This window comes from Lacerta agilis, chromosome 8 (genome assembly GCF_009819535.1).
Source record: "Lacerta agilis isolate rLacAgi1 chromosome 8, rLacAgi1.pri, whole genome shotgun sequence".
Classification (NCBI taxonomy): domain Eukaryota; kingdom Metazoa; phylum Chordata; class Lepidosauria; order Squamata; family Lacertidae; genus Lacerta; species Lacerta agilis.
This window is the reverse complement of record NC_046319.1, coordinates 67,369,546-67,395,343: the sequence shown is the minus strand read 5'-3', so window position 1 is coordinate 67,395,343 and position 25,798 is coordinate 67,369,546. Positions and strand designations below refer to the sequence as shown.

Sequence of the window (25,798 nt, the reverse complement as noted above, 5' to 3'; positions counted from 1 at the left end):
GGTAGCCGAAGCAGGACTAGATCACACCACATTGTTGTAAGGATTTAAAATAAACTGGGAAAGGGAGATAAGAGGCAAGAGAACTGGGACAACGGATCACCCCCTCAACTACAGCTGTTAGAAAGATACAGCTAAAGGGGACGTGATGTGGGTGAAAACTGAGGCAAGGAAAAGAGAGAAAGAGTCCGCGGAAGGAGGGAGGAGTGTCATGGATTTCGTTAAACGAAGCCCCCCCCCCCGCTCCCGTTTAACCAACTGCTACTCTTCCTCCTTCAATTCCAGCACTGCCACAAAAAGAGGCGGCGGGGCGGGGAGAGCGCGCCGAAAACACCACCATCCGGAAGCGGCCGCGGAGAAAGCCCGAGCGCGCTGGGCTGGACGCAGAAGGGAGGCAGCCCCCCGAGAAGAGCGACGGCCATCGGGTCCTGGAACCCGAACCTTCCGCGATGCCCGACACGAGAAGAAACGGGAAGCGGCGTCGGCCGAGCCTCCCAACAGCCTCCTCCTCCGCGGGGCCCCGGCCGCCCGAAACCTCCTCGAGCGGCCGAGCCCGGTGATCCTCCCCACCTCCGCCGCTGCCAACCGTCCCGCGCGCGCGCGTCTCTCTCCCCCCCCCCCCCCAAAAAAATAACCGCCCGAGCGCCAGGCCCGCCCCGCTCACCTGACAGAAGTCCCGGCAATAGGCGCCCGACGAGCCCTCGTCCACCCCCTGCTCTCTGAGCTCCGCCTGCAGCTGCTGGAGCCGAGAGCTGAGGCCGGCGGCCAGCCGGGGCATCTCTGGCTGCAGGGCCGCGTCAGCCTCGGCGCCCGCCATCTGCACCCGGCCCCACCGCGCGTAGGCAACGAATCACGTGACCCCGCAGCCGCTGACCATATCGGCGGGAGACGGGAAGGAGGCCGCGAAAGACAGGTTCCCATTGGGCGCTGGCCCCTCTCGCGGGACGGTGACGCAATTGCATCGCGCTGCTGGAGCTGGTTTCTTCCCTCCCACCCCATTTTCCAGCGCAGCCCAATGGGGAGGAGGGGCGGAGCTACTTCGGACAGGCGGGGAAGCTTCCGGCGTGGAGCAGCAGCAAGGACATCGAATGCGATCCGCAGATTTTACAGTATAGAATCATAGAGTTGGAAGAGACCACAAGGGCCATCCAGTCCAACCCCCTGCCAAGCAGGAAACACCATCAAAGCATTCCTGACAGATGGCTGTCAAGCCTCCGCTTAAAGACCTCCAAAGAAGGAGACTCCACCACACTCCTTGGCAGCAAATTCCACTGTCCAACAGCTGTCAGGAAGTTCTTCCTAATGTTTAGGTGGAATCTTCTTTCTTGTAGTTTGAGTCCATTGCCCCATGTCCGCTTCTCTGGAGCAGCAAAAAACCACCTTTCTCCCTCCTCTATATGACATCCTTTGATATATTTGAACATGGCTATCATATCACCCCTTAACCTTCTCTTCTCCAGGCTAAACATACCCAGCTCCCTAAGCTGTTCCTCATAAGGCATCGTTTCAGGCCTTTGACCATTTTGGTTGCCCTCCTCTGGACACGTTCCAGCTTGTCAGTATCCTTCTTGAACTGTGGTGCCCAGAACTGGACACAGTATTCCAGGTGAGGTCTGACCAGAGCGGAATACAGTGGTACTATTACTTCCCTTGATCTAGATGCTATATTCCTATTGATGCAGCCCAGAATTGCATTGGCTTTTTTGGATGTTGCATCACACTGTTGACTCATGTCAAGTTTATGGTCTACCAAGACTCCTAGATCCTTTTCACATGCACTTGCTTTTATTTGAATGGGTTCCCATCCTTTCCAAACTGCTGTAAGATATTTTTAGGCCATGTAAAAGAGTACAACTTTCAGAAGTTTCAGTGCCCTACCATAGCAAAGATGATTTTGAGCTGGTGATCTGTGTGCCTATTCAGTCTGCTGTCCAGAGATTGTGGTGGTGCAATTTCAAGACATGTATTCTTGAAACAACATTTAGATGCACAGCTCTTCATACAGAGCAGGATGGTGAACCTGTGGACTTCTGCATGTTGCTGGATTTTATCACAACAAGGGAAGATGGGAGTTGTGGTTTAGGGTGTCAGAGAATCCAATCAGAAATGAAAACAAGGGAAGCTGCTGCATTGTCACATAGTTGTCAGAGACCTGGAACAAAAACCATGCAAGCAAATAGGACTCATATTTCTTATCTTTATTTTAGTCTGCAAACATCACAGAAACAACTGCACTATTTCGTGAATTGTTTGTGACATTTTCCTGCCACTCAAATGTATTGAAATTGATTATGTCAGTTTCAGCCATAGTAGATAGTGAGATGAACAATGTACGTTTCAGAGGAAACCAAACTTCAGCAGAATGGAAACAATGGTGATTGTGACAAACAAAGCATGGAACAGAAATTGCTGCCTTCTTACACCCCTAGTTGTAGTCAAGCAACATATGAAGGGCATCTGGTTCCCTTAAAGAGGACACCTTCAAATAAACAACTGTCTTCTTACAGTCCTTCATAAAGGACTGTCCTTTGAAACAGGACACATGGCCACCCTCATATCCGGATGTCCTTGAAGGCATGAAGTTGTCTCCATTGAAAAGAAAGTGTTAAATGAACTTGAAATGAGGTAAAAAGCTGGTTCAGAACCTGGGTATCCAAGGAAATGTATTCTAATAGCAGCCAACACCTTGAGAAGGTCTGTTTATGTTAGACCATGGTACAGAAAGACACTGCCAGAATAATGTATTTATATGCTTACCACTTTATGATTACGCTTCATGAAGTGGACTGAGGCAATCAACAGCTTTTGCCAGAATAAATTGGTTATGTCTTTAAGACGCTGCATTCCAAATATATTTATCTCAATGTGATGTACAATGTATAACAAAAACTAAAAAAAGTTTTAAAAAGCACAAAAATAACCAGAGAAGGATTTTAAAATTCTATGTCGGACAATAAAACACTATGTTAGACTAAAATAACTATGTATCTGCTTAACCCACATCAAAACATTTTAACAGGGGAGTTTAAGAGAAAGGAGTTGCCTGGCCAAATCTATTGCTTCAGTCAATGGCACCAACTGTATCTCACTGGCTAGGGGGTCCAATATTGCTTCTTAAACTGTCATTACTTTAATATCTACCTCTCCATCAAACATAGCTTCCTGTTTAACTTGCAGGACTCCCTCCGAGTTTGTAGGTTCTAGCTTAACCTGCTGGATTCCCTCTGAATTTGTAGATCCTGAAGGCAAATTAAGACTCTCATGCAGGCAAGTGGGATCTTTTTGTTCAAATACCTCCGAATCTGAAAGGCAAGTAAGACTGTCCCCAGAAACATTTTCCTCCTGCTTAATCCGTACCTTCTTAATTTCACCATCTGAAATATGCATTGACATGTGATCCATAAACTCGGTTTCGAAATAGTAGAATTTTTTTACAGCCACTAAAGTTGCATGCGTAAGAAGCATCCCTAAAATGCTGGGCTTCGTGGTGGTAGAGTTGCCCTAAGTCACTGAAAACAAGGTTACAGCCACTGAGCTCACATTTATAACGCAGATTGTCATGTTGCTGCTTGTGATGGAGCAGCTCATTCACTGATCCAAACCTAGCATAGCAGCCCACTGACACACACATGTATGGCTGGGGGCCACTGTGCACGTGTTCATGCTCCTGTAGATGGAATACCGAAACAAAATGCCGCCTGCAGTATGAACACCTCTCTCTCCTGTTTTTCATGTCCATGTAGTGTATTGCATTTTGATCATTTTCGTGTTCTGCTTTCAAGTGAACACTTAAGTACTTGAACTGCTTATACACCTTAGAGCAATCCGTGCCTGGGCATGGGTACAGGTCCCTGTCCTGCAAGTGGCAGTTTTCTAGCTTACTAAACGTGACATAATCCTGCACGTCAGTTCTGGGTTGTTCTTCAAGAGCCACAGAAGCAATTCTGGCTAGACTGCTATTTGCCAGCCTCTCTTTTTTCAACAGCAACTTCTTCTTACCACGGTATTTTCTACTAGGAGGCATTTTTACATGTTCCATCACATGCGTCACAAAGACATCCTTCCTCTTGAACTTTTTTATACACACTGGACATGTATAAATGCCATCTTCCATATGCATCTTAGAATGGTGAAGTATTCTGGCCTCTATACATTCCTTTTTGCAAATAGCACAGAAAAATTTGTACTGAAGCCACCTCTGGTACCTTTCTGAGGACCCAATGGGCTTTTTAACTCTCACTTTAGGCTGATTGATTATATCTTGACCTTCAGAATTATTATCTTCACTATCACTTAGGAAAACATCTAACATCGCAGTTTCATTGAAAGACATCTTCCTGCAACTTAGATCATCCCCCAAATCAGAAACTTCTTTTCTTCTCCAGTGTCGCTTCAGAGTTTTCCAGTCCCAAAATTCTGGATCAAATAGCCAATACACCTTTAAAGCCAACAGCAGCTCACAACACAGGAAGTTTTTTCCATCCAATTTTTGATCTGGTTGCAGGTAGAGCTCTTCTAGTAGACTGTATCTTTCCTCATTTGGCTCGAGTAAGTAGTCAGTGAGCTGACATGCTCTTCTTACTTTGAGGTCTTCCGGCAGAAGGCATGCAATTGTTTTGCATACAGAGGTCTTCATGTCATCATTTTCATTTGATCGGAGCTGCAGGGCTCTCACACATAACAAAACAGACACAACAAGGCCTGCTTCTTCTGCCTATAGGAAAGAAGAGAGCACAAGTCAGATCTTAATTTAGCCCCCAGATATCTCTTAAAGACAAAAGTGAGAAAAATGAAAAAACTGGAAAGGATATCTGGGTAAGATGCTCTTTCTTCAGATTTCTATACATTTCATAGAATTGTAGAGTAGGAAGGGACCATGAGGGTCATCTAGCCCAACCCCCTGCAATGCAGGAATCTTTTGCCCAATGCGAGGCTTGAACCCACAACCCTAGAGTCTTGTGCTCCACCGACTGAGCTATCCCTCTCAATCCAGAAATGATTGCAGCAGATTTGGGGAACCTGTGGCCCTTCAAATGTTGCTGGACTCCAATTCCCATTAACCCCAGCAAGCATGGCCAATGGCCAGGGGTGGTGAGAGTTGTAATTCAGAAACATCAGAATGGCCACATGTTCCCCACACCTGGATTAGAGGGTTATATATAGATACATACCCTGGCATTTCTTATTTCAATCTTATTTCAATTTCTGCACCATCCACTTAATGTTCTAAGCCAAGCCAGGTCTTCTAGAGATAAAATGGAGAGATAAAAGCATAAAAATAACTCCAAGGCTCATCCAGCATCCTGTTTTCACTAATATCTGTTTAACAAACCTGCTCCACCTCTCTTTAATTGTTTTTTTCAACGATGAACACATGATTAACGTTCATTTTACAGAAAGATTAACCCTAGAAGGAAAACCCTGATCCTAAACCTCTGCTGCTTTGAGGAATATCTCTGGACGAAGAAAAGGCTAAGGACTAAACCCTACACAAATCCAGAGTGGAGTCCCTAAGACAGTTGGATGGAGCCATGCAAGTTGGTGCCAAACCTATTGCTCTGCTTTCCTTTGGAGCACATCACCAAGGCTGAGAGGTCCATGGGGTCACGAAGAGTCGGACACGACTGAACGACTGAACAACAACAACAACCAAGGCTGAGAAGGGGGTGTTGCTAATGCAATGGTTTGACAGGACCCCTGGAGGCACACTGCATTGTCTCTGGAGATAGATGGATGCCAACAGCAACAACCTAGATGTTGCTTCTAGCATGTATGGAGTAGTCCGTCAATGACACTTTGAAAAAAAAAATTATAGACAAATTTTATACCTTCTTTTGTATCTTCTATTCAAAAAGGCGACTCTTTGCTGCTTAGTTTATTCATTATCCCACAGGGAGAGGCACAGAAGTCAGGCTCAGGCAGTGGTAGATTCCCTGTGATTCAGCTCCACACTTCCCTAGCGAACCAGAGACTAAGCAGTGTTCTGTTGCTTAGACAACCCAAAGGTTGCTAAGTTGCAACTGTTAATGCCTATTTTTTCTTAAAGGGCTAGATGTTCTGAATAATTGCTCACTGGGGAAAGCAAGCTCTGGCACTCAGGTTCCAATCTCCTGCCTTTTGCATATGCAACCTTTCCATGATTTTAAAAGGAATGATGATGCCCTACCTGTAGATTATGATATAATGCACTAACTCAGCTGAAACATAGTCAAAACAAAATAAAATAAAAAATTCTTTCCAGTAGCACCTTAGGGACCAACTAAGTTTGTTCTTGGTATGAGCTTTCGTGTGCATGCACACTTCTTCAGAAGTATTTATGTTCAGCTGAAACATAAATTGCTATAAGCTTCAAGAAGTGTCTCTCGCTGCTGTATTAAAATCAAAGAACAGGATGCAGCCTCCAACGTCACCTAGGCAAGGCATGTCCAACAGGTAGATCGTGGTAGATCAATGGCTCCCCCCCCCCAAAGAAGCTGAACAACTGTGGCTCCCCTTAAAAATTTTACTTTGACCTGAGCCCCCACAAAAGGGGGTAGATCACTGCCAGTTTTTAACTCTGTGAGTAGATCACAGTCTCTTGGGAGTTGGCCACCCCTGACCTAGACTAAAAGGTAAAGATAAAGGGACCCCTGACCATTAGGTCCAATCGCAGACGACTCAGGGGCTGCAGCGCTCATCTAACTTTATTGGCCGAGGGAGCCAGCGTACAGCTTCTGGGTCATGTGGCTAGCATGACTAAGCCGCCTCTGGCAAACCAGAGCAGCGCACGGAAACAACGTTTACCTTCCCGCTGGAGCGATAACTATTTATCTACTTACAGGTAGGTAGCTATTTTGGTCTGCCATAGTCAAAATAAAATGAAAAATAAAAAAATCCTTCCAGTAGCACCTTAGAGACCAACTAAGTTTGAATTATGGTGCTGGAGGAGACTTTTGAGAGTCCCATGGACTGCAAGAAGATCAAACCTATCCATTCTTAAAGAAATCAGCCCTGAGTGCTCACTACTCATGAGAAGAGAAGACTCCCTGGAAAAGACCCTGATGTTGGGAAAGATGGAGGGCACAAGGAGAAGGGGACGACAAAGGATGAGATGGTTGGACAGTGTTCTCGAAGCTACTAACATGAGTTTGGCCAAACTGCGATAGGCAGTGAAGGATAGGCGTGCCTGGCGTGCTCTGGTCCATGGGGTCACGAAGAGTCGGACACGACTGAACGACTGAACAACAACAACAACAAATTTGTTCTTGGTGTTTTTTTATTTTTTATTTATCTACCGTATATACATGAGTATAAGCCAACGCAAATATAAGCCGAGGCACCTAATTTGACCACAAAAAACTGGGAAAACTTATTGACTTAAGTATAAGCCGAGGGTGGGAAATGCAGCAGCTACTGGTAAATTTCAAAAATAAAAATAAATACCAATAAAAGGCTTGGAAAGAAAGGGTCTCTTACAGGGAGGGCTCAGGGGGTAAGGGGGCATATTGTGGGTACATTTCAGGGGGCAAGGGGAATATTCTGGAATGGATTAAGGGGGAAGGGGGCAGATTCTGGGAAGGTTTCAGGGTGGGTGGGGCATATTTAGGGAGGGCATGAGAGGCAAGGGGGCATATTCTGGGAAAGTTTCAGGGTGGGCAGTTTCTAGGGTGGGCAGAGCTGGGATGGGCAGGGGTTAAGAGGGAAGGCTTGGAAAGAAAGGGTCTCTTTACAGGGAGGGCTCAGGGGGAGGGGGCATATTCAGGGAGGAATTAAGGGGGGAGATTCTGGAATGGATTAAGGGGGAAGGGGGTTGATTCTGGGAATGTTTCAGGGGTGGTTGGGGCATATTTAGGGAGGGCATCAAGGGCAAGGGGGCATATTCTGGGAAAGTTTCAGGGTGGGTAGTTTCTAGGGTGGGCAGAGCTGGGATGGGGGAAGGGGTTAAGAGGGAAGGCTTGGAAAGAAAGGGTCTCTTTACAGGGAGGGGGCATATTCAGGGAGGAATTAAGGGAGCAGATTCTTGTAAGGTTTCAGGGGTTGATAGTTTCAGGGTGGGCAGTTTCTATGGTGGACTGAGCTGGGATGGGATGGGGGCAAAAGCAACAGGCTCTCTGGGGCTGAGCCGGCTCGCGCGCCTGCTCGTCCTCCTCCTGCTCCCGCTGCCCCTGTAGCTACCTCTGTTCCCCTTCGGGGAGAAGGGACGGGAGGAGGAGGAGGAGGCGCGCCTGCTCGTCCTCCTCCTGCTCCCGCTGCCCCTGTCGCTACCTCTGTTCCCCTTCGGGGAGAAGGGACGGGAGGAGGAGGAGGAGGCGATCCTCGCACAGAGCAGTGACTGCTCTGTGCAAGGCATCGGAGAGGAAAAACATCGAGGAGCACTTTCTCCCCACTTTTCCCTCCCCGATGCGTTGCGCAGAGCAGGCACAGGATCATAGAGTCTCAGCGCAGTTTCTACAGTGGGCAGAGCTGGGATGGGCAGGGGTAGAGCAGGCACAGGATCATAGAGTCTCAGCGCAGTTTCTACAGTGGGCAGAGCTGGGATGGGCAGGGGTAGAGCAGGCACAGGATCATAGAGTCTCAGCGCAGTTTCTACAGTGGGCAGAGCTGGGATGGGCAGGGGTAGAGCAGGCACAGGATCATAGAGTCTCAGCGCAGTTTCTACAGTGGGCAGAGCTGGGATGGGCAGGGGTTAAGAGGGAAGGCTTGGAAAGAAAGGTCTCTTTACAGGGAGGGCTCAGGGGGAGGGGGCATATTCAGGGAGGAATTAAGGGGGGAAGTTTCTGGGAAGGTTTCAGGGGTGGGTAGTTTCAGGGTGGGCAGTTTCTATGGCGGACTGAGCTGGGATGGGATGGGGGCAAAAGCAACAGGCTCTCTGGGGCTGAGCCGGCTCGCGCGCCTGCTCGATACTTGTCCTCCTCCTGCTCCCGCTGCCCCGTCGCTACCTCTGTTCCCCTTCGGGGAGAAGGGATGGGAGGAGGAGGAGGAGGAGGCGATCCTCGCGCAGAGCAGGCACAGGAGGAGGGATCAGAGAGCAGGCACAGATGGGGGATCGGCAGGGCAGGGGAGACAAGCAGCAAGAAAGGATCCCTTTCTTGCCGCTTGTCCCTTTGCAGCCGCCCGCATCACTTGAGTATAAGCCGAGGGCGGCTTTTTCAGCCCAAAAAATGGGCTGAAAAAGTCGGCTTATACTCACGTATATACGGTACTTGCACTTTGAGGTGCTTTCGAACTGCTAAGTTGGCAGGAAGAGGGACCAAGCAACGGGAGCTCACCCCGTCACAGTGATTAGAACCACCGACCTTCTGATCGGCAAGCCCTAGGTTCTGTGGTTTAACCCACAGCGCCACCCGCGTCCCTAGGCTAACCCCTCTTCAAATATGCACAGTGACATGTTGCACAACTTCTATGGACTGGATCACTTCCAACTATCATTTCTATTTTATATTAATTTTTATTAAATTTTCAATTTTACATTTCAAAATAAACATTTTACAATCTTTAATATATCCAATGACTTCCCTTATTCTCGTTCTTTTGCATATCGTTCCCGCATATTTTCCATGCAAATCAGTTTTCCACTTTTACATCCTAGGAATTTCTGTCTGAGTTATTCCCAAACTTCCAACAATCACTTCTTAAACCACAGCAATTGAGCAACAACCTCACAGCAACAATGCACACATGTCATTCATTTTGAAGAGAAAGGCCGCTATTTTAAGTACAGCAGCTTCACACCATCATACAAGTCACTAAGTAAACTGTGACTAATTTCCATGTGTCTAAGGTGCTCTTTTACTGCCATTTCCCATGCATGTGTTAAATCAAAGAATCATAGTAGAGTTGGAAGGGACCATGAGGGTCATCTAGTCCAACCCCTTGCAATGCAGGAATATTTTGCCCAATGTAAGGCTTGAACCCACAACCATGAGATTAATTGTCTAGCGACTAAGTCATGTTAGTATACATTTCTCAGTGTTCTTCTCCTATTGTTTGTATTTCTATTAATCACAGGTGCCCTGTACACTTTGCCCAGGGGCAGGACTTGCAGAATTGAACTGTAGAATTTAATCATTACACCCTTTCCCCAACTTGGTGCCCCCCAGGTGCTTTGCTCCCACTCATCCCCAACCAGAATGACCAGCAGTCAGGTGTGGTGTGGTAGGAGTTGTAGTCCAAAAAAATCAGGACAGCACAAGGCTGGGAAGGCAAATTTTAAAAGTCACATAACAAATGCTCAACAAGTACAGCACTGTTGCTTTAAAGTTTGGGATCACAAGCCCAGCTAGCTCACATAGCTAGCCAAGGATAGGCCATTAACAAAGGTGCTGATTGCTGGTTATTAGCACAACAAAGAGACTCCTGGATCTGTGCAAAGCAGAGGTTGCCAAGGGAAGTGATGTCACAGTAAAAAAGTGCAGGTTTGAGGAAGGGGGGGCAGCTGATAGAAGGGGAGGTGTTGGGTTTAGTGAGGTGTGTTGGAAGAAGGGTGGACAACAAAGGCCAGACCTCCATGAGCTGCTGGGCACAGCAAATGACTAACTGCTGCTTTAAGCTATGGCAAGAGCCATGAGAGATATACTCTTGGGATATACCGGTAATGATCTGCACCTCCTTCTCTGCAGACTTCCAGGTGTAAATTTGTTAAATAAACCTTTAAAGGCACTAGCTTCTTCCCAACAACCCTTGGTGAGCACCTAGAACCCCCTGGAATCTCAGTGCACATTTTAGCAGAGATTGGGGTGGTGTGCAACCTTCCTAACAGTATTTACAAAACAGCAAAAGGTTTTCAACCCATCCTGCATATTCTCAGCCATAGAAGTTTTGATGCAACACCCCTGTCCCCTGCACCCAGGAAACATGGGCCTCTTCATATCTTGATGCTATTAGCTCACTCTCTCATACACTCAACCAGCCCACCCGTGGCCCCCAGCCTCAAAGAAAAGTTCACTTCCTATTTAAAGGAAGCCCACATTTCTCCTGATGGGAGAGACGCGCATCCCACAAGCTCGCAGGGGCCCTCATCCTGGGATCAGAGTTTACTTTTGTTTTAAAGCGACCCTCCTTCCTGTTTTAAAAGAAAGCCGACTTCCTGCAGGGTAGGGACCCTTCACCACCAGCGGCCCCGGTTTCTCACGAGGCTGGGTTCAAGAGGGTCTGTCTGAGAGGGAAGACGTAAGTGGGAAAAGGAAGAAACGGAAGGTACTCTCCCCACCTCCCAAAAAAAATCCCAATGGAAAGGAGAGCTGCCTTCCCTTCTCAGCCCTGCACACCACTTTTTTCTTTTCTTTCGGAAGACAAGAGGGACGGGAAAACCCTATTCCACTCGTGGGGAAACTTGGCCGCCATGAAACAACCAGCCCCGGGGCAGGGGAGCCCCTCAGGTTGCCGAAAGGGGGATGCCCCCCAACCCGCTCCCGGTGGGCACAACGGAACTTGCTTCCGAATAAACCTACGCAGGCTTGTCTGCCAGTCAGTCAAACACTCACCGTTCCTGGTCGGTCTGTTGGGCTGCCTGCCGAGGGAGAGAGAGGCAGAGGCGCGATAGGAAGGGAGGAGGAGGAAGAGAAAGCAGCGCTCCGAGTCCCCCTGTTAACAGCTGAGACAATCGCGCGCCGGCCGGGGGCGGGTCGGCTTTAAAAAAAAAACAAAAAACCGAATATGCGCGTGCGTATTTGCATTCTCCTTCCACAACCGATACATAAAAAGGAATAGGAAAGACGCCAGCCAACCGGAGCTGGGGCTCTCGTGACGTCCCCAACGGCCAGCGGGGGGAAAGGAGACCGGGGCTAGAACCGAAGCCGAGAAGCGGGGGGAATAAAGTAATGAAGAGGGGAGCGGGGAAGAGAGGGAGGCAGTCTGTCACATCAGCATCCCACGCTTCAGAGCGCATCCATGGAAAGGGATTGATATATATGTACAGTATATTGGTATGACCTTTCGTGCATGCACACGAAAGCTCATACCAATAACAAACTTAGTTGGTCTTTAAGGTGCTACTGTATTAGTGGCCCAAAGGGGCCACAATGAATATGATAATGTGAACCCCAATAAAATGCTATTATAGAAATGCTATGGTAACCTGTTGCTTTAAGGAAACTGATGATTCTTTGCAAGAGACCTTCCCTACTGGGAAAGAAGGACAGCAAATACAGTCAATCACATTCATAAGCTAGAACATAAGATGATACATAGAACAAAGGCCTAACACAGATTCCCATGCACGCAAACTAACGAAGATGTAACAGATCGGTGAGAACCAAGGTTCAATTAGAAATGCTTATTGCGCATGCGTATTAGATTAGGTAGTGTACATGCGTACTAAACTGAAATGATGTAATGAAATATGATTGGTTAATTTGAAATGCTTTGTCTGAAATGTTATAAATACCCCTGCCCAGACCTTTGGGCAGGGTTGCAGGCTTGCGGAAATGATTCGACTGTAACCCTTATTGCTTTGCAATAAAGAAAACAAAATGGACTCCTAGCTCCTCTAGTCTCTGAGTTTTATTGGCGTAGCTCAGAAGAAGGGCCTTTTGCCCAATGCAACACTACTGGAAGGATTTTTTTTTTAATTTTGTTTCAACTATGGCAGACCAACACGGCTACCTACCTGTAACTTTATACCCCTGTATATATCAGTGGTGGCCAAACTTGGCCCTCCAGCTGTTTTGGGACTACAGTTCCCATCATTCCTGACCACTGGTCCTGTTAGCTAGGGATGGTGGGAATTGTAGTCCCAAAACAGCTGGAGGGCCAAGTTTGGCCATCACTGATGTGTGTGTGTTGTTGTTGTTGTTGTTTAGTCGTATCCGACTCTTCGTGACCCCATGGACCAGAGCACGCCAGGCACTCCTGTCTTCCACTGCCTCCCGCAGTTTGGTCAGACTCATGTTTGTAGCTTTGAGAACACTGTCCAACCATCTTGTCCTGTCGTCCCTTTCTCCTTGTGCCCTCCATCTTTCTCAACATCGGGGTCTTTTCCAGGGAGTCTTCTCTTCTCATGAGATGGCCAAAGTATTGGAGCCTCAGCTTCAGGATCTGTCCTTCCAGTGAGCACTCAGGCCTGATTTCCTTAAGAATGGATAAGTTTGATCTTCTTGCAGTCCATGGGACTCTCAGGAGTCTCCTCCAGCACCAGAATTCAAAAGCATCAATTCTTTGGTGATCAGCTTTCTTTACAGTCCAGCTCTCACTTCCATACATTACTACTGGGAAAACCATAGCTTTAACTATACAGACCTTTGTCGGCAAGGTGATGTCTCTGCTTTTTAAGATGTTGTCTAGGTTTGTCATTGCTTTTCTCCCAAGAAGCAGGCGTCTTCTAATTTCGTGATTGCTGTCACCATTTGCAGTGATCATGGAACCCAAGAAAGTAAAATATCTCACTGCCTCCATTTCTTCCCCTTCTATTTGCCAGGAGGTGATGGGACCAGTGGCCAGGATCTTGTTTTTTTTTTTTTATGTTGAGCTTCAGACCATATTTTGTGCTCTCCTCTTTCACCCTCAAGGTTATTTAATTCCTCCTCACTTTCTGCCATCCAGGTTGTGTCATCAGCATATCTGAGGATGTTGATATTTTTTCTGGCAATCTTAATTCCGGTTTGGGATTCATCCAGTCCAGCCTTTCGCATGATGAATTCTGCATATAAGTTAAATAAGCAGGGAGACAATATACAGCCTTGTCGTACTCCTTTCCCAATTTTGAACCAATCAGTTATTCCATATCCAGTTCTAACTGTAGCTTCTTGTCCCACATACGAGATTTCTCAGGAGACGGATGAGGTGATCAGGCACTCCCAATTCTTTAAGAACTTGCCATAGTTTGCTCTGGTCGACACAGTCAAAAGCTTTTGCATAGTCAATGAAGCAGAAGTAGATGTTTTTCTGGAACTCTCTAGCTTTCTCCATAATCCAGCACATTTTTGCAATTTGGTCTCTGGTTCCTCTGCCCCTTCGAAATCTAGCCTGCACTTCTGGGAGTTCTCAGTCCACATATTGCTTAAGCCTGCCTTGTAGAATTTTAAGCATAACCTTGCTAGCGTGTGAAATGAGTGCAATTGTGTGGTACTTGGAGCATTCTTTGGGACTGCCCTTCTTTATTATATATTATTATATAATATAAAATATATAATCTTTATTATATATATTTTATACACACACACACACACACACACACACACACACATATGTTTTTGTACACACACACACACACACACACACACACACCGCCGCATCATAAAGATGTACCACAGCGGTTTACAATATAAAAGCATTCATTTATTTAGCCAGAGAGTAAAATCATAAGAAGTTAACATGTTAAAAGCAAACCGAAGTGATAAACAATAAATAAACAAGCGGAGGTCTCTGATGGGAGCTTTTGTGGCCCGATCCAGTACTGAAGATCCCGCCAGTTTAGAAATGGGATGGAGTGTTGGGCTGGACATGAGCAGCGCAGGTGAAGAGAACCCTCAGCCCCGTTGCTGCACCCTTTCAATCTACATTACACTCCTGTTCACAACCTCCCTTTTGACCTGTTCTCAAACCTGGTGCAGGAAATTCCTCAGTTTCCTTCAGTCAGAGGGGATTCAAATGTAGCTCTGCATTGTTACTGTTGTTAACGCTTAGTAGAAAATAAAAAAGATTATAAAGTTTATATTTATTGGTGGAACATGAAGAGGAGCCCCATATGCTGATGGTCTGAAGTGGACACACATGAATGTGAATTGTTGTACTGACCTTAAAATATTGAGATCTAAGTGGGGTGTTGTTTTTTTAAAGCATTATATGTGTATTTACTTTTATTTATTTATTTATTTATTTGGTTGAAAAGGGATGGCATTGCCAGGAGATCCTGTGACCAATTCGCTCCTGGGCTCCTCATAGTGTTAAAAATGCCATCTTCCTGAATGGTGAGTAAAGGCTGCTGACAGTCAGGGGAGGACTCCATCTGATCTGAACAGGCCAGAGGAGGTGACAAGGAAAATTAGAAAGATAAAGGTTAATATATTAAAAATAAGAAACTGGGAATATAAAGAAATGAGATAATAGGAGGTAAAAGAAGAAGGAGGGATAAAATAAGTTGGCAGTTTGTGTGGAGGATAAGATAGAAGTTAAGTATGAAAAATGAGGAGAACTGGGAGCTCAATGTCATTTGCATCTGACACAGATTTCTTAATGGCTCATCACCTTTCCTTTGATCAATTAACAACTCATACTTAGTGGCCATTATCAGGCTGAAAAGGCTACTGGATTGAGGATTCAGAGGGCTTGATTAAATTCTAACCCTATACTGATTCCAGGAATTTAGGAGAGCCTCCCCTCCCCAACAACAAAAACTATAAAAATACCTAACTCCATAAGCCATTATTCATAAGGCTTGGTGATGCCCAAAGTGATTTTACATCTTTATTAGTAAAACAGGATCACAGGCATAGACCCTTCCCCAAGCCTAAGAAGTCCAGAGGCAAGTTTAAAAGTTCCTAGAGTTAGCAGAAAGATTGCTTGGAGGGCCAGAGAATAGAGACTGCCTCCAGAGAGTCTTGTAGGGGTAGCTCAAGGAGAGATGAACAATGCTAAAACCTTAACTAGGTTTGCAGGGGTTCCAAAACGTGTATCTAGACAAGTTGGCATGCTGGCCAATGAGAAGGGGTCAAAACGAAAGAATGAAATCCAGGTAGGTGTGCCTATGCATACTGGTAGTTTCTAGAGAGAAGACCACAGTGATGTAATACAGATGTTTCTGATAAGAGCCACACAAACAAACAAGGATCACTCATCCTGAAGGATGGTCCTCCTGAATAGCTTTGTCTATCAGAAGGACTGACTTCCTGATTCTATGGTTCTATCTGATCTGCATTTACATTTCTATAGAATTTCTGGTACGACAAGGCTGTATATTGTCTCCCTGCTTATTTAACTTATATGCAGAATTCATCATGCGAAAGGCTGGGCTGGATGAATCCCAAACCGGAATTAAGATTGCCGGAAAAAATATCAACAACCTCAGATATGCTGATGATACAACCTTGATGGCAGAAAGTGAGGAGGAATTGAAGAACCTTTTAATGAGGGTGAAAGAGGAAAGCGCAAAATATGGTCTGAAGCTCAACATCAAAAAAACTAAGATCATGGCCACTGGTCCCATCACCTCCTGGCAAATAGAAGGGGAAGAAATGGAGGCAGTGAGAGATTTCACTTTCTTGGGTTCCATGATCACTGCAGATGGTGACAGCAGTCACGAAATTAGAAGACGCCTGCTTCTTGGGAGAAAAGCAATGACAAACCTAGACAGCATCTTAAAAAGCAAAGACATCACCTTGCCAACAAAGGTCCGTATAGTTAAAGCTATGGTTTTCCCAGTAGTAATGTACGGAAGTGAGAGCTGGACCGTCAAGAAGGCTGATCGCCGAAGAATTGATGCTTTTGAATTATGGTGCTGGAGGAGACTCTTGAGAGTCCCATGGACTGCAAGAAGATCAAACCTATCCATTCTCAAGGAAATCGGCCCTGAGTGCTCACTGGAAGGACAGATCCTGAGGCTGAGGCTCCAGTACTTTGGCCACCTCATGAGAAGAGAAGACTCCCTGGAAAAGACCCTGATGTTGGGAAAGATGGAGGGAACGAGGAGAAGGGGACGACAGAGGATGAGATGGTTGGACAGTGTTCTCGAAGCTACTAACATGAGTTTGGCCAAACTGCGGGAGGCAGTGAATGATAGGCGTGCCTGGCGTGCTCTGGTCCATGGGGTCACGAAGAGTCGGACACGACTGAACGACTGAACAACAACAACAAGAATTTCTGGTTGGATTTCTTTTGAAGCCTGTTTCCATAGCTCCATGAAGGAACTTTTAGATGCAAAAATCCTGCATATGGTGACCTTTTTACCAACCTAGCTTCCTGGTGAGCAAATCAAGGAAATTTCTGGATCCTCATGACCTCACTGGTAAGAAGGTAAAGCATAGAGAAATCAAACTATAAGACTGTGCATATTGTCAAGGTGGGATGGTCTTTACTCATGGTTATTTGTATTAAATAGTGGGTGGACATAGCAGACAACACAGTGACTCTCCAAGCAGCTCTATTTATTCTCAGGCTGTAACAGAACTGAACTGAAGGGCTGAGCCAGACTGCTTATATAGTACTCAGCAACATGCAACAGTAGCAACTCTCTCTCTAGCTACCCAATCCGTGAGCGGTCCTCTCAATCCTTCATTTGCATGTGCGGACCTGAGTGAGAACTGCAGCGACGTTAGGCAGAGTGAAACTACTATATACACAACACCCCTAGTGGCCTAGGGTGAGAACTTCAATACATAACAATTTGCCTGAGCCAAACCCATCTAGAGAGATAGATAGACAGACAAACAGACAAATAGATAAATAGACAGATAGACAAATAAATAGACGAAATGCCATATAGAAAGGTTAGCCTAATAAAAGTATTGCCCAACTAGGGTTGCCACCTTTGTTCTGGCAAAATACAGGGCAGGGAAAATGGGACACGGGTGGCGCCGTTCAGAAGGTTGGCAGTTCAAATCCCGAGATTCCGAGGTTCCGAGATGTAACTGATGAAAAATTAAGTAGAGTGTGGGATGTATACAAAGTTAATTAAAAAGAATATTGCAAAAATATAAATCCGTTGGCAGGTCTGGATTTAATTTCTGTGTAGAATAAGAGAATCGTATAAAATGTAAAGGTAAATGGCATTTCCGTGTGTTGCTCTGGTTCACCAGAAGCAGCTTAGTAATGTTGGTCACATGACCTGGAAGCTGTCTGCGGACTGGACCTAAAGTTCAGGGATCCCTTTACCTTTACCTTACAGGGCAGGGAAAGACAGTTAGTGACAATTTCTCCCTCATCTTGTGCTGAAGTGACTTCTTTTTTTCCAAATACTTCTAATTGATTTTCATACAATTTAACAAATTCAATCGTTTCAGTGACTTCAAAACAATCTATTGCAATCTATTGCAGCCTAACAGGATGGCCCCTTTGGAATTTGTCTCTCACACACGAATTTGTACAGTATCTTTCTGTGCTTGGCTACCCAGAGCTTAAATACTGTGTACATGACCTTTCACATTCCTTTTCAAACACATGCATTTGGAGAGGATCCCTAACTTGGCAGAGGCAGAGAGAGCGAGAGAGACCTGAAATACAGTCCAAAGCTGTTATCAATACAGGACATAGCATTTTGCATTGAAATGTTGCACAACCCAGTATTATACAGGACAGGTGGCAACCCTATGCCCAACTGTGGGTTTGGGATTGATTTATTTATTTATGGTGGGCTAACTTGGGTTCATTGAACGGGTTGCAATTTCACATTGTAACCTCCTCCGTCCAGGAGCGGCCACTGCCGGCTGCGCCAAGCGGGATGCTTCTAGCTCGCACGGGCTAGCAAAGGCTTCCTCTAAGGCTCTGAACAGCGTAGATCGCACTGGGAGAACCGTAGAGGAAGGCAGGGCTCAGATCCCGACAGCCGGTCTGTAGCGGTGCATGCTGGGAGTTGTAGTTTCAGACGCACGCTTTCCTCGCCTAAGGCCACCGGAGGGGTTTGCAAGGCAGCGTCCGAGCCGCTGTCCCCCGCCCCCCCCAACCAGGAAGCGGACGAGGCCCTCCTCGCTGGCCCGGGATGCCGGCGCCCGTGCTCTGCTCGAGTTGCGGGTCCCGGCGCGCCGCACTCCGTCGCCCCAAGACGGGCCAGGCGCTGTGCCGGGAGTGCTTCGTGGCGGCCTTCGAGGCGGAGGTGCACGGCACCGTGGTGGCGGCGCGGCTCTTCCAGCCGGGCGAGACGGTGGCCATCGGGGCGTCGGGGGGCAAGGACTCCACGGTGCTGGCGCACGTGCTGCGGCTGCTGAACGAGCGCCACGGCTACGGCCTGCGCCTGCTGCTGCTCTCCGTGGACGAGGGCATCGCCGGTTACCGGGACGACTCGCTAGCCGCCGTGCGCCGCAACCAGGGCCGCCTGGGGCTGCCGCTGCACGTGGTCTCCTACCAGGAGCTCTACGGCTGGAGCATGGACCGCATCGTCCGCCACGTCGGCCTAAAGAACAACTGCACCTTCTGCGGGGTCTTCCGGCGGCAGGCGCTGGACCGAGGCGCCGCCTTGCTCGGGGCTGACAAGATCGCCACAGGTGCGGGGACGGGGGTGGGGCGGGGGCGGCCGGGTTGGGGCGCTCCGGGTGCGGTTGGGCTCCCGACGTCCATCGGCGTGGTCAGCCGTCTAGTGTGATGGGATCTGTCGCCCAACAGTACCCGAAGGGCCACGGCTTACCCATCTGCGTCTAAAGAGCTTCTGAGCAACTGCAGAGGGCACGGCAACAACGAAGCTCTTGTGGGGCCACAGTCTCTAACTCGGGAATACGTAACGATTTATTGGGAGCCCTTTTACTGCCCCGTTTCAAGTTAGAGACTCAACAGTCATAGAGATCTAGAGGGTGTTTGTAGAATTTATACTGCGTCAAACCATCGCAAGAAGTGTTGAAATTTTGAGAGGTTGGATAGTTACAGTGGAATAGTCTCAGTGATGGGGTGCACATGTTTATTCTTATTATTTATTATTATTACTTGGTCGAAAGAAAGAAAGAAAGAAAGAAAGAAAGAAAGAATGTAGGTTTGGTTTGTAGCCAACTCAGTACAATCCTGACCATAGAAATTAACGTTATTTAGCCTCCTATTTTCTCCCTATAGTTTCCTGTGCTTTCCTGTGCTGTGCTTTTTAAATCTCTCATTCTTCCAATACTTTTCTTTTAAAAAAAATCATAGAATTGTAGAGTTGAAAAAGACCTTTGGGGTCATCTGGTCCAGCTCCCTGCAATGCAGAAATCTCCACTAAAGCATCCATGAAAGATTAAGCCTCTGCTTAAAAACCTCCAAGGAAGGAGAGTTCACCACCTTCCAACAAAGTCCATTCCATTGTCAGGACAGCTCTTAACATCAGACAGTTCTTCCTGATGTTTAGTCAAAATCTCCTTTCTTGTAACTAGAATTCATTGGTACGGGTTCTACCATCCAGGGCATGAGAAAACAAGCTTGGCCCATCCTCCTTGTGAGAAGCCCTTTAGATATTTGAGAAAAGGGTCCCAAAACCAGTTGCAAATAGTATAATAATAATAATAATAATAATAATAATAATAATAATAATAATAATAATAGATTCTTTCCCCCCTTTCTAGTATTTTATTTTCCATTCTTCCATTTTACTAGATTCAACAATAAATATAAATCCACACAAATCCAATAATATTTTCTGCAACTTCCCTACCTCCCCTTCTGCGGTTTCTTATTTTTCTATCAAATTCTTACTAAATATCTTAATTTATCCGTTTTGCCATTTTATCCTTTTTAATTCCCTTAGATTTCTTACTGCTCATGTTTATATCAGTCCTGCTAACATTTTTAATTGTTTGCAATTTATTTTCATATATTCAATAAATTTTCCCCATTCTATTACAAAGAGTCTATCTCATCTTGATCTCTTCACCTTCTGTTAAGTTTCGTCATCTCTGTGTATTCCATACCGGCAGAGCCTGATGGGAGCTGGAGTTTGGAGGGTCACATGTTTCCCACAATTGCCCTATTTAGAGATTGCTGCTGCTACAACTGTTCCCTTGTGCCATATCTGTACACGCAAACACACATTAAATATATAATATATTAAATATTATCTATAAGCAACACAGCTACCCATTTGCTTTTCATTTCTCCCTTGAGAAATGTCCACCCCACTTTGTCTTCCCTACTCTCTTTGCATACCCTGTTTCTCCTAAAATAAGACATAGCCATAAAATAAGCCATAGCAGGATTTCTATGCATTTGCGAAATATAAGCTGTTCCCCAAAAATAAGCCATACCCCGAAAATAAGCCATAGTGACGTGGTACCTCCCATTAAAACAGCCTGGAGAGGCATGGCTATGCAGCGTACCAATGCGACACAGTTAAAATAAGACATCCCCTGAAAATAAGCCATACTGTGTTTTCTTGAGCGAAAAAATATATAAGACAGTGTCTTATTTTAGGAGAAACACAGTAGTGAGACAGTGCAACCCTCCCCACCCCTGCTTCTAAGCCCAATGTGATTTTTGGGGCAAGGAAGGACTTTGCTTTGCATGCTGTTCTGCGTAAGATCTAGTAGATCAGACCAAAGGCCCTTCTAGTCCAGCATCCTGTTCTCACGCTGACCAACCAAGTGCTTGCTGGAAGCCCACAGCCAGCACAAAGCAAAAGGGGTGCTTGGCCGCAGTTCGTGGTCTTTGATTAGGGGAATAATAATAATAATAATAATAATAATTTATTTGCACCCCACTCATCTGGCTGGGTCTCCCTAACTGATGGGCATGCTGGGAAATAAATTGGGACAGTCAAGGCGGCTGAAGGAAACCTCCAGGGAGCAAAAAACAACCAAAGTTAGCCTCAGTGAGGCAGAAGGCTGATGACCAGCTTCTTCCTGCTTGCTTTTCAGGAGCTGTAACTGCCCTTCCGAGTGGTAGGTCTTATTCCAGACCCATCAGGCATTGCTGAAGGCACGGCCCCTTGTCTGCCCTATCTAGTTGACTCTGGAGCTATAGGCAGACTTCAGGATGGCAGGATCTACTTTGTGCTTTTTAATTTACCGGTACTCAAATCCTGAGGTCCATCAACCAGTGCCTGGTTCAGAAAAGAGTAGCTCAGGGGCGCAGACATATGCAGGTGGTGTTAGAAGGTGGTCTCCCTAGATCACTGACCCTTCCCTCCCTGATTCTTTTTCATTGAAATTTTGCTTGCAGGGAGGCTGGGCTCATTGCAAAGCACAGTACAACCCACCAGCTTAATTTGCCCAACGGCCACCTGTACAGGGAGGTGGGGTGGCATTTACCTGGTTTCCTGGCACCACTGTTGCTGCAGGTTACTGGAAACGGAAACAGTGAGGTGATGGAGCGTTCAGCACTGTGGAGATGCACCAGGTTGGCTCTGCAGGTGCATCAGCACAGTGCTGACCTGCCAAGCAATTCATGCTTCTCCCTCTCTGTAAACTGTAGTGATGCTTGTGCCAGGAGGCCAGATAAGCGCATACACACAATTGATCTGTACATGTAAAGTAGCATATCCAAACACTATGCCCATTTCCACTGCAGGCCTGCACCCCGACTCCACTTAGAATTAAGTATCTGGGGGCTCCTGAGGGCATTTAATTAAGAAAAAAACATTTCACTCGATTATGCTAACAAGAAAGGCAACCACAGAGAACCACCAACGCAGTATGCTTCCATCTAGAATTCCTAATTGGTGCTTATAAATATTAAGGATAGATTGTAACTTACAATTATTTTTATATTGTTGAATTGTTATTGTTGTTGGGTTATTGAGATGCTTTTAAAGAAAAGAAAAATAAAGAAGAGGGGGGAAATCCACTCCTGGTTTTTCCCTAAGCTCCCTCCCTATTTTTTTTTGGGGGGGGGGGAATATAATAGAACTAGTGCAATATAGCGCTTGGAGTGCTGGACTAGAACCTGGGAAACAAGGGTTCAAATCCTCGCCAACCCAAGATACTTCTCATTCTGTCCTACCTTCCAGGGTTGTTGTGGGGAATAAATGAGGAGCGGGGAGAACCATGTCCAGCACTTTGAACTCCTTGGATAAAAAGGTGGGGTCTAAGTGCAATAAAGAAGAAGAACCTTTACCTTTATAGTTAAATAATTGGAAATCCATATCCGTTTGTGAATCTGCTGCTAATTACTTAGAAATCGACCGGCAGATCTTGATCTTCGTTCCGCCTATACCAAGGATAGCCAGGAAGGGTGCGTGTCCCATTGACTCGTCCAATCGCTGTCTGATTCATTCTTTAGGTCATAACGCAGATGACATCGCTGAGACGGTGCTGATGAATTTCCTGCGGGGGGACATTGGGCGCCTCCAGCGCTGTGCGGACATACTGACGGGAAGCGAGGGGCAGCTTCCGCGCTGCAAGCCGCTGAAGCACGCCTACGAGAAGGAGATCGTGCTGTACGCTTACTTCCAAGGCTTGGACTACTTCAGCACCGAGTGCGTGTATTCCCCCAATGCCTACCGTGGACACACCCGCGGCCTGCTCAAAGACCTCGAAGCCACGCGGCCCAGCACAGTGGCTGACCTGGTGCACTCGGGCGAGCGGCTGGCGGTGCGCGAAGATGTCCGCATGCCCACGCAGGGCACCTGCCAGCGGTGCGGCTACCTCTCCAGCCAGCCCCTCTGCAAAGCTTGCGTGCTGCTGGAAGGGCTCAATCGTGGTCTCCCTCGGCTGGGCATCGGCAAGCCCAGCCGGCTGCAGAAAGCTTTGCTGGGCGGGGAGAAGCCAGAAGCCAGCTTACGGGAAGAGGAAGGCCCTCGGCAGGCGAAGCGAGGCCCAAGGGCCATAGACTTCTGAGCTTGTCCCTACCCATGTTTCCCATCATCGCTGACAGTTAGCCATTCTGGCTGCAGCAGTTGTCTCAACAACAACTGGAGGGTTTTATTTAAAATCAAATTATATTTTATATCAGGGGCGTCCAACTCCCAAGAGGCTGTTATCTACTCACAGAATTAAAAACTGGCAGTGATCTACCCCGTTTTTTGGGGTTGTTGAGTTTTTTTTAGGGAGGAAAATGACAAAACTGAGTAAAGGGGGAAAGCTGCTCACCAAAAGATCGCTGAGAAAACAATCTGTCAAGTGAAAACTCCATCTTCCGTTCCAACAATCATGCAAAAATGGAGGATGGGGCGAGGGGGAGGGGCCAGATGCTCTGATGCCAACGAAAAGGAGCCCACGACCGACAGCAATCTACTGGAGCCTTCTGATCGACCTGTTGGATTTCCTACTGGTCTAACAGCAGGGACATTATTATTATTATTATTATTATTATTATTATTATATTTTTTGCTGAAGGGCAGGGTATAAACAAATAAACAAAATTTACCAAAAAAAATCGTGCTTGCTCATGTTTCTTTAACTGTTAACGGAGTAACCGATCTCTGTGTTGATTCTGTCTGTATACTCTGGCTTTCCTGATTAAGACCAAGATGCACCTATTTTGTAATTCTTGGTGAAAAGGTGGCAATAATGAGCAGCTACTTGTAGACCAAATTGAAACAGGCCATTGGTTTGCCAGGGTCTGCCTTCTGGCCACAACTTTCCCCTTTGAACAGCAGGGGTAGGAGGCCTGGAAATTTGAGACACTGCTGGACTCTGACATCCCATCATTCCTGATTTATGCTCCCTGGGGCTCATGGGAGTTGGAGTCCAATGATGTCTGGAGGACCAGATTCCTTCTCCTGGCAGTACTGCTTAGGCCAGCAATGTGCCAAGCTGTAATCCTGGTTGGTTCATCAAACTAGGCAGCTGTGCATAGGACTGATTTCTTGGTTGTAGCCCCAACAGCTCCTGACCAGTAGAGAGATAGGTGGGGAGAAATTGCGCAGAAAACTGAATATACCCACACCCAAGAGAGTATTCTGAGTCACAGAATTGAAGTGGGCCTGTAGCCCATCCTTCTGCTCCAGGTAGGAAATCCAGAGTGATACCATTCCAACAGATGGTTATCCAAGCAGGGCCAATCAGAGAGAGGACCAGGAGGGCCATTTTGGTCTGGGATCTTAAGCTCAAAGGGGTCCTTCAATTTAGACACTTGTTAGTTTTTTGTCATTTGATAAGTTCTGCAGCCTTTTTCATGCACATTGGCTCAGAATGTATTTAAGCAGAATTGGACACACCCCAGTTCTTCAAATTCTTCAAATTTAAGCAAATAAGAGGTGTTCTGGTAAAATACCTTTTTTGTCAACTCATAATAAATGATGCCATATTAAAGAGTTACAAATGTTATTAAGAATTAATGTTAATAACAACCAGGGAAAGGAAGAAATAACATCTTACAAGGACAGGAAGAAAAACCACGGACAGGATAATTGCCATAGAACAAGGATATAGTTTGAGTTCCTCCCTTCTAGTTTTAAAAATTATTTAATGTGTCAGCACAAATAGAAGTTATTAATATTGCAGTTGTTGTATAAGGGATTATTATGATGATGACTGGAATGTAATGGAAATTATTAAGATTTTGGAACGCAGAAATAATCAAGCCATCAATTCTAGCACCTGGGGGGCTACCTTATCTAAATTATATAATTCGGTATTTGAACTATTGGTATTAATAATTGTATTATAAATTGGTATTGTTATAATGAGGCTATTATTGGATTGCAATTGAAAACTAATAAAAATTAATATTTAAAAAGAAGAATTAATGTTAATAAGAATGAAGTTTTGCAAGATTAGGCCACGATGAACGTGTCTTCTCAGATCAGCTGATTATATTAACAAACCTCTTAGGCATCATTGGCAATGCACATTTAAATAACTATCATTCCACTGGAAACAATCATGGCTTTCCCCCAAAGCATCCTTTGTTAAGGTTGCTGGGAGTCGTTAAGAAACCCCTATTCCCCTAGAGCTGCAACTGTTAAAAGAGTTCCCTGGGAAGAGGGGTTAATTGTTAAACCACTCTGGGAATTGTAATCTGATAGACTTTGGCTGGTCCAAAGGAGATCTTGTGAAATCCTTGCTTGTTGCCGAACAAGCTAAACCGCTCGCAGCTTATTCAATAAGTGGTCGTCGCGCACACGGAAGGTTTACAAACAGCCTTGGCGTGTCAGCCACGTTCCACCTCCACGGTTGGAAGCAGTGTGCTTTTGAATGCCAGCCATTGGAAATCGCAAGTGGGGAGAATTGTGCCGTTGCAATCAGGTTCTGCATTTGGGCTTCCCACAGGAATCTAGTTGGCTAGTGTGAGAACAGGATGCTGCACTAGATGAGCCAATTGGCCTGATCCAGCAGGC

General features: G+C 46.2%; 2 protein-coding genes across 6 annotated transcripts in view; one reads left to right on the top strand and one right to left on the bottom strand.

The window, feature by feature from the left end:
• Positions 1–11,548, bottom strand: part of LOC117051551 (zinc finger protein Rlf-like) — a 52,928-nt gene extending 41,380 nt beyond the window's left edge. Inside the window, exons 1-3 of one of the 5 annotated variants that reach the window (XM_033158060.1) lie at positions 11,460–11,548; positions 5,169–5,242; positions 2,903–4,711 (exon numbers count right to left, since the gene is read on the bottom strand). In XM_033158060.1, the coding sequence (XP_033013951.1) occupies positions 3,365–4,633 (1,269 nt within the window). In that variant the 5' untranslated portion in view covers positions 4,634–4,711; positions 5,169–5,242; positions 11,460–11,548 and the 3' untranslated portion in view covers positions 2,903–3,364. Of the gene's footprint in view, positions 1–2,902; positions 4,712–5,168; positions 5,243–5,825; positions 5,921–11,459 lie in introns of those variants that run through there. The other 4 variants (XM_033158061.1, XM_033158064.1, XM_033158067.1 and 1 more) reach the window with 4 other exon arrangements.
• A 6,997-nt stretch (positions 11,549–18,545) lies between these two features.
• On the top strand, positions 18,546–23,483 carry CTU1 (cytosolic thiouridylase subunit 1). Its single transcript, XM_033158059.1, has 2 exons — positions 18,546–19,106; positions 22,798–23,483. Exons 1-2 carry the CDS (start codon positions 18,605–18,607, stop codon positions 23,352–23,354), a joined length of 1,059 nt encoding a protein of 352 aa, XP_033013950.1. The 5' UTR covers positions 18,546–18,604; the 3' UTR covers positions 23,355–23,483.
• Positions 23,484–25,798: the final 2,315 nt, after the last annotated feature.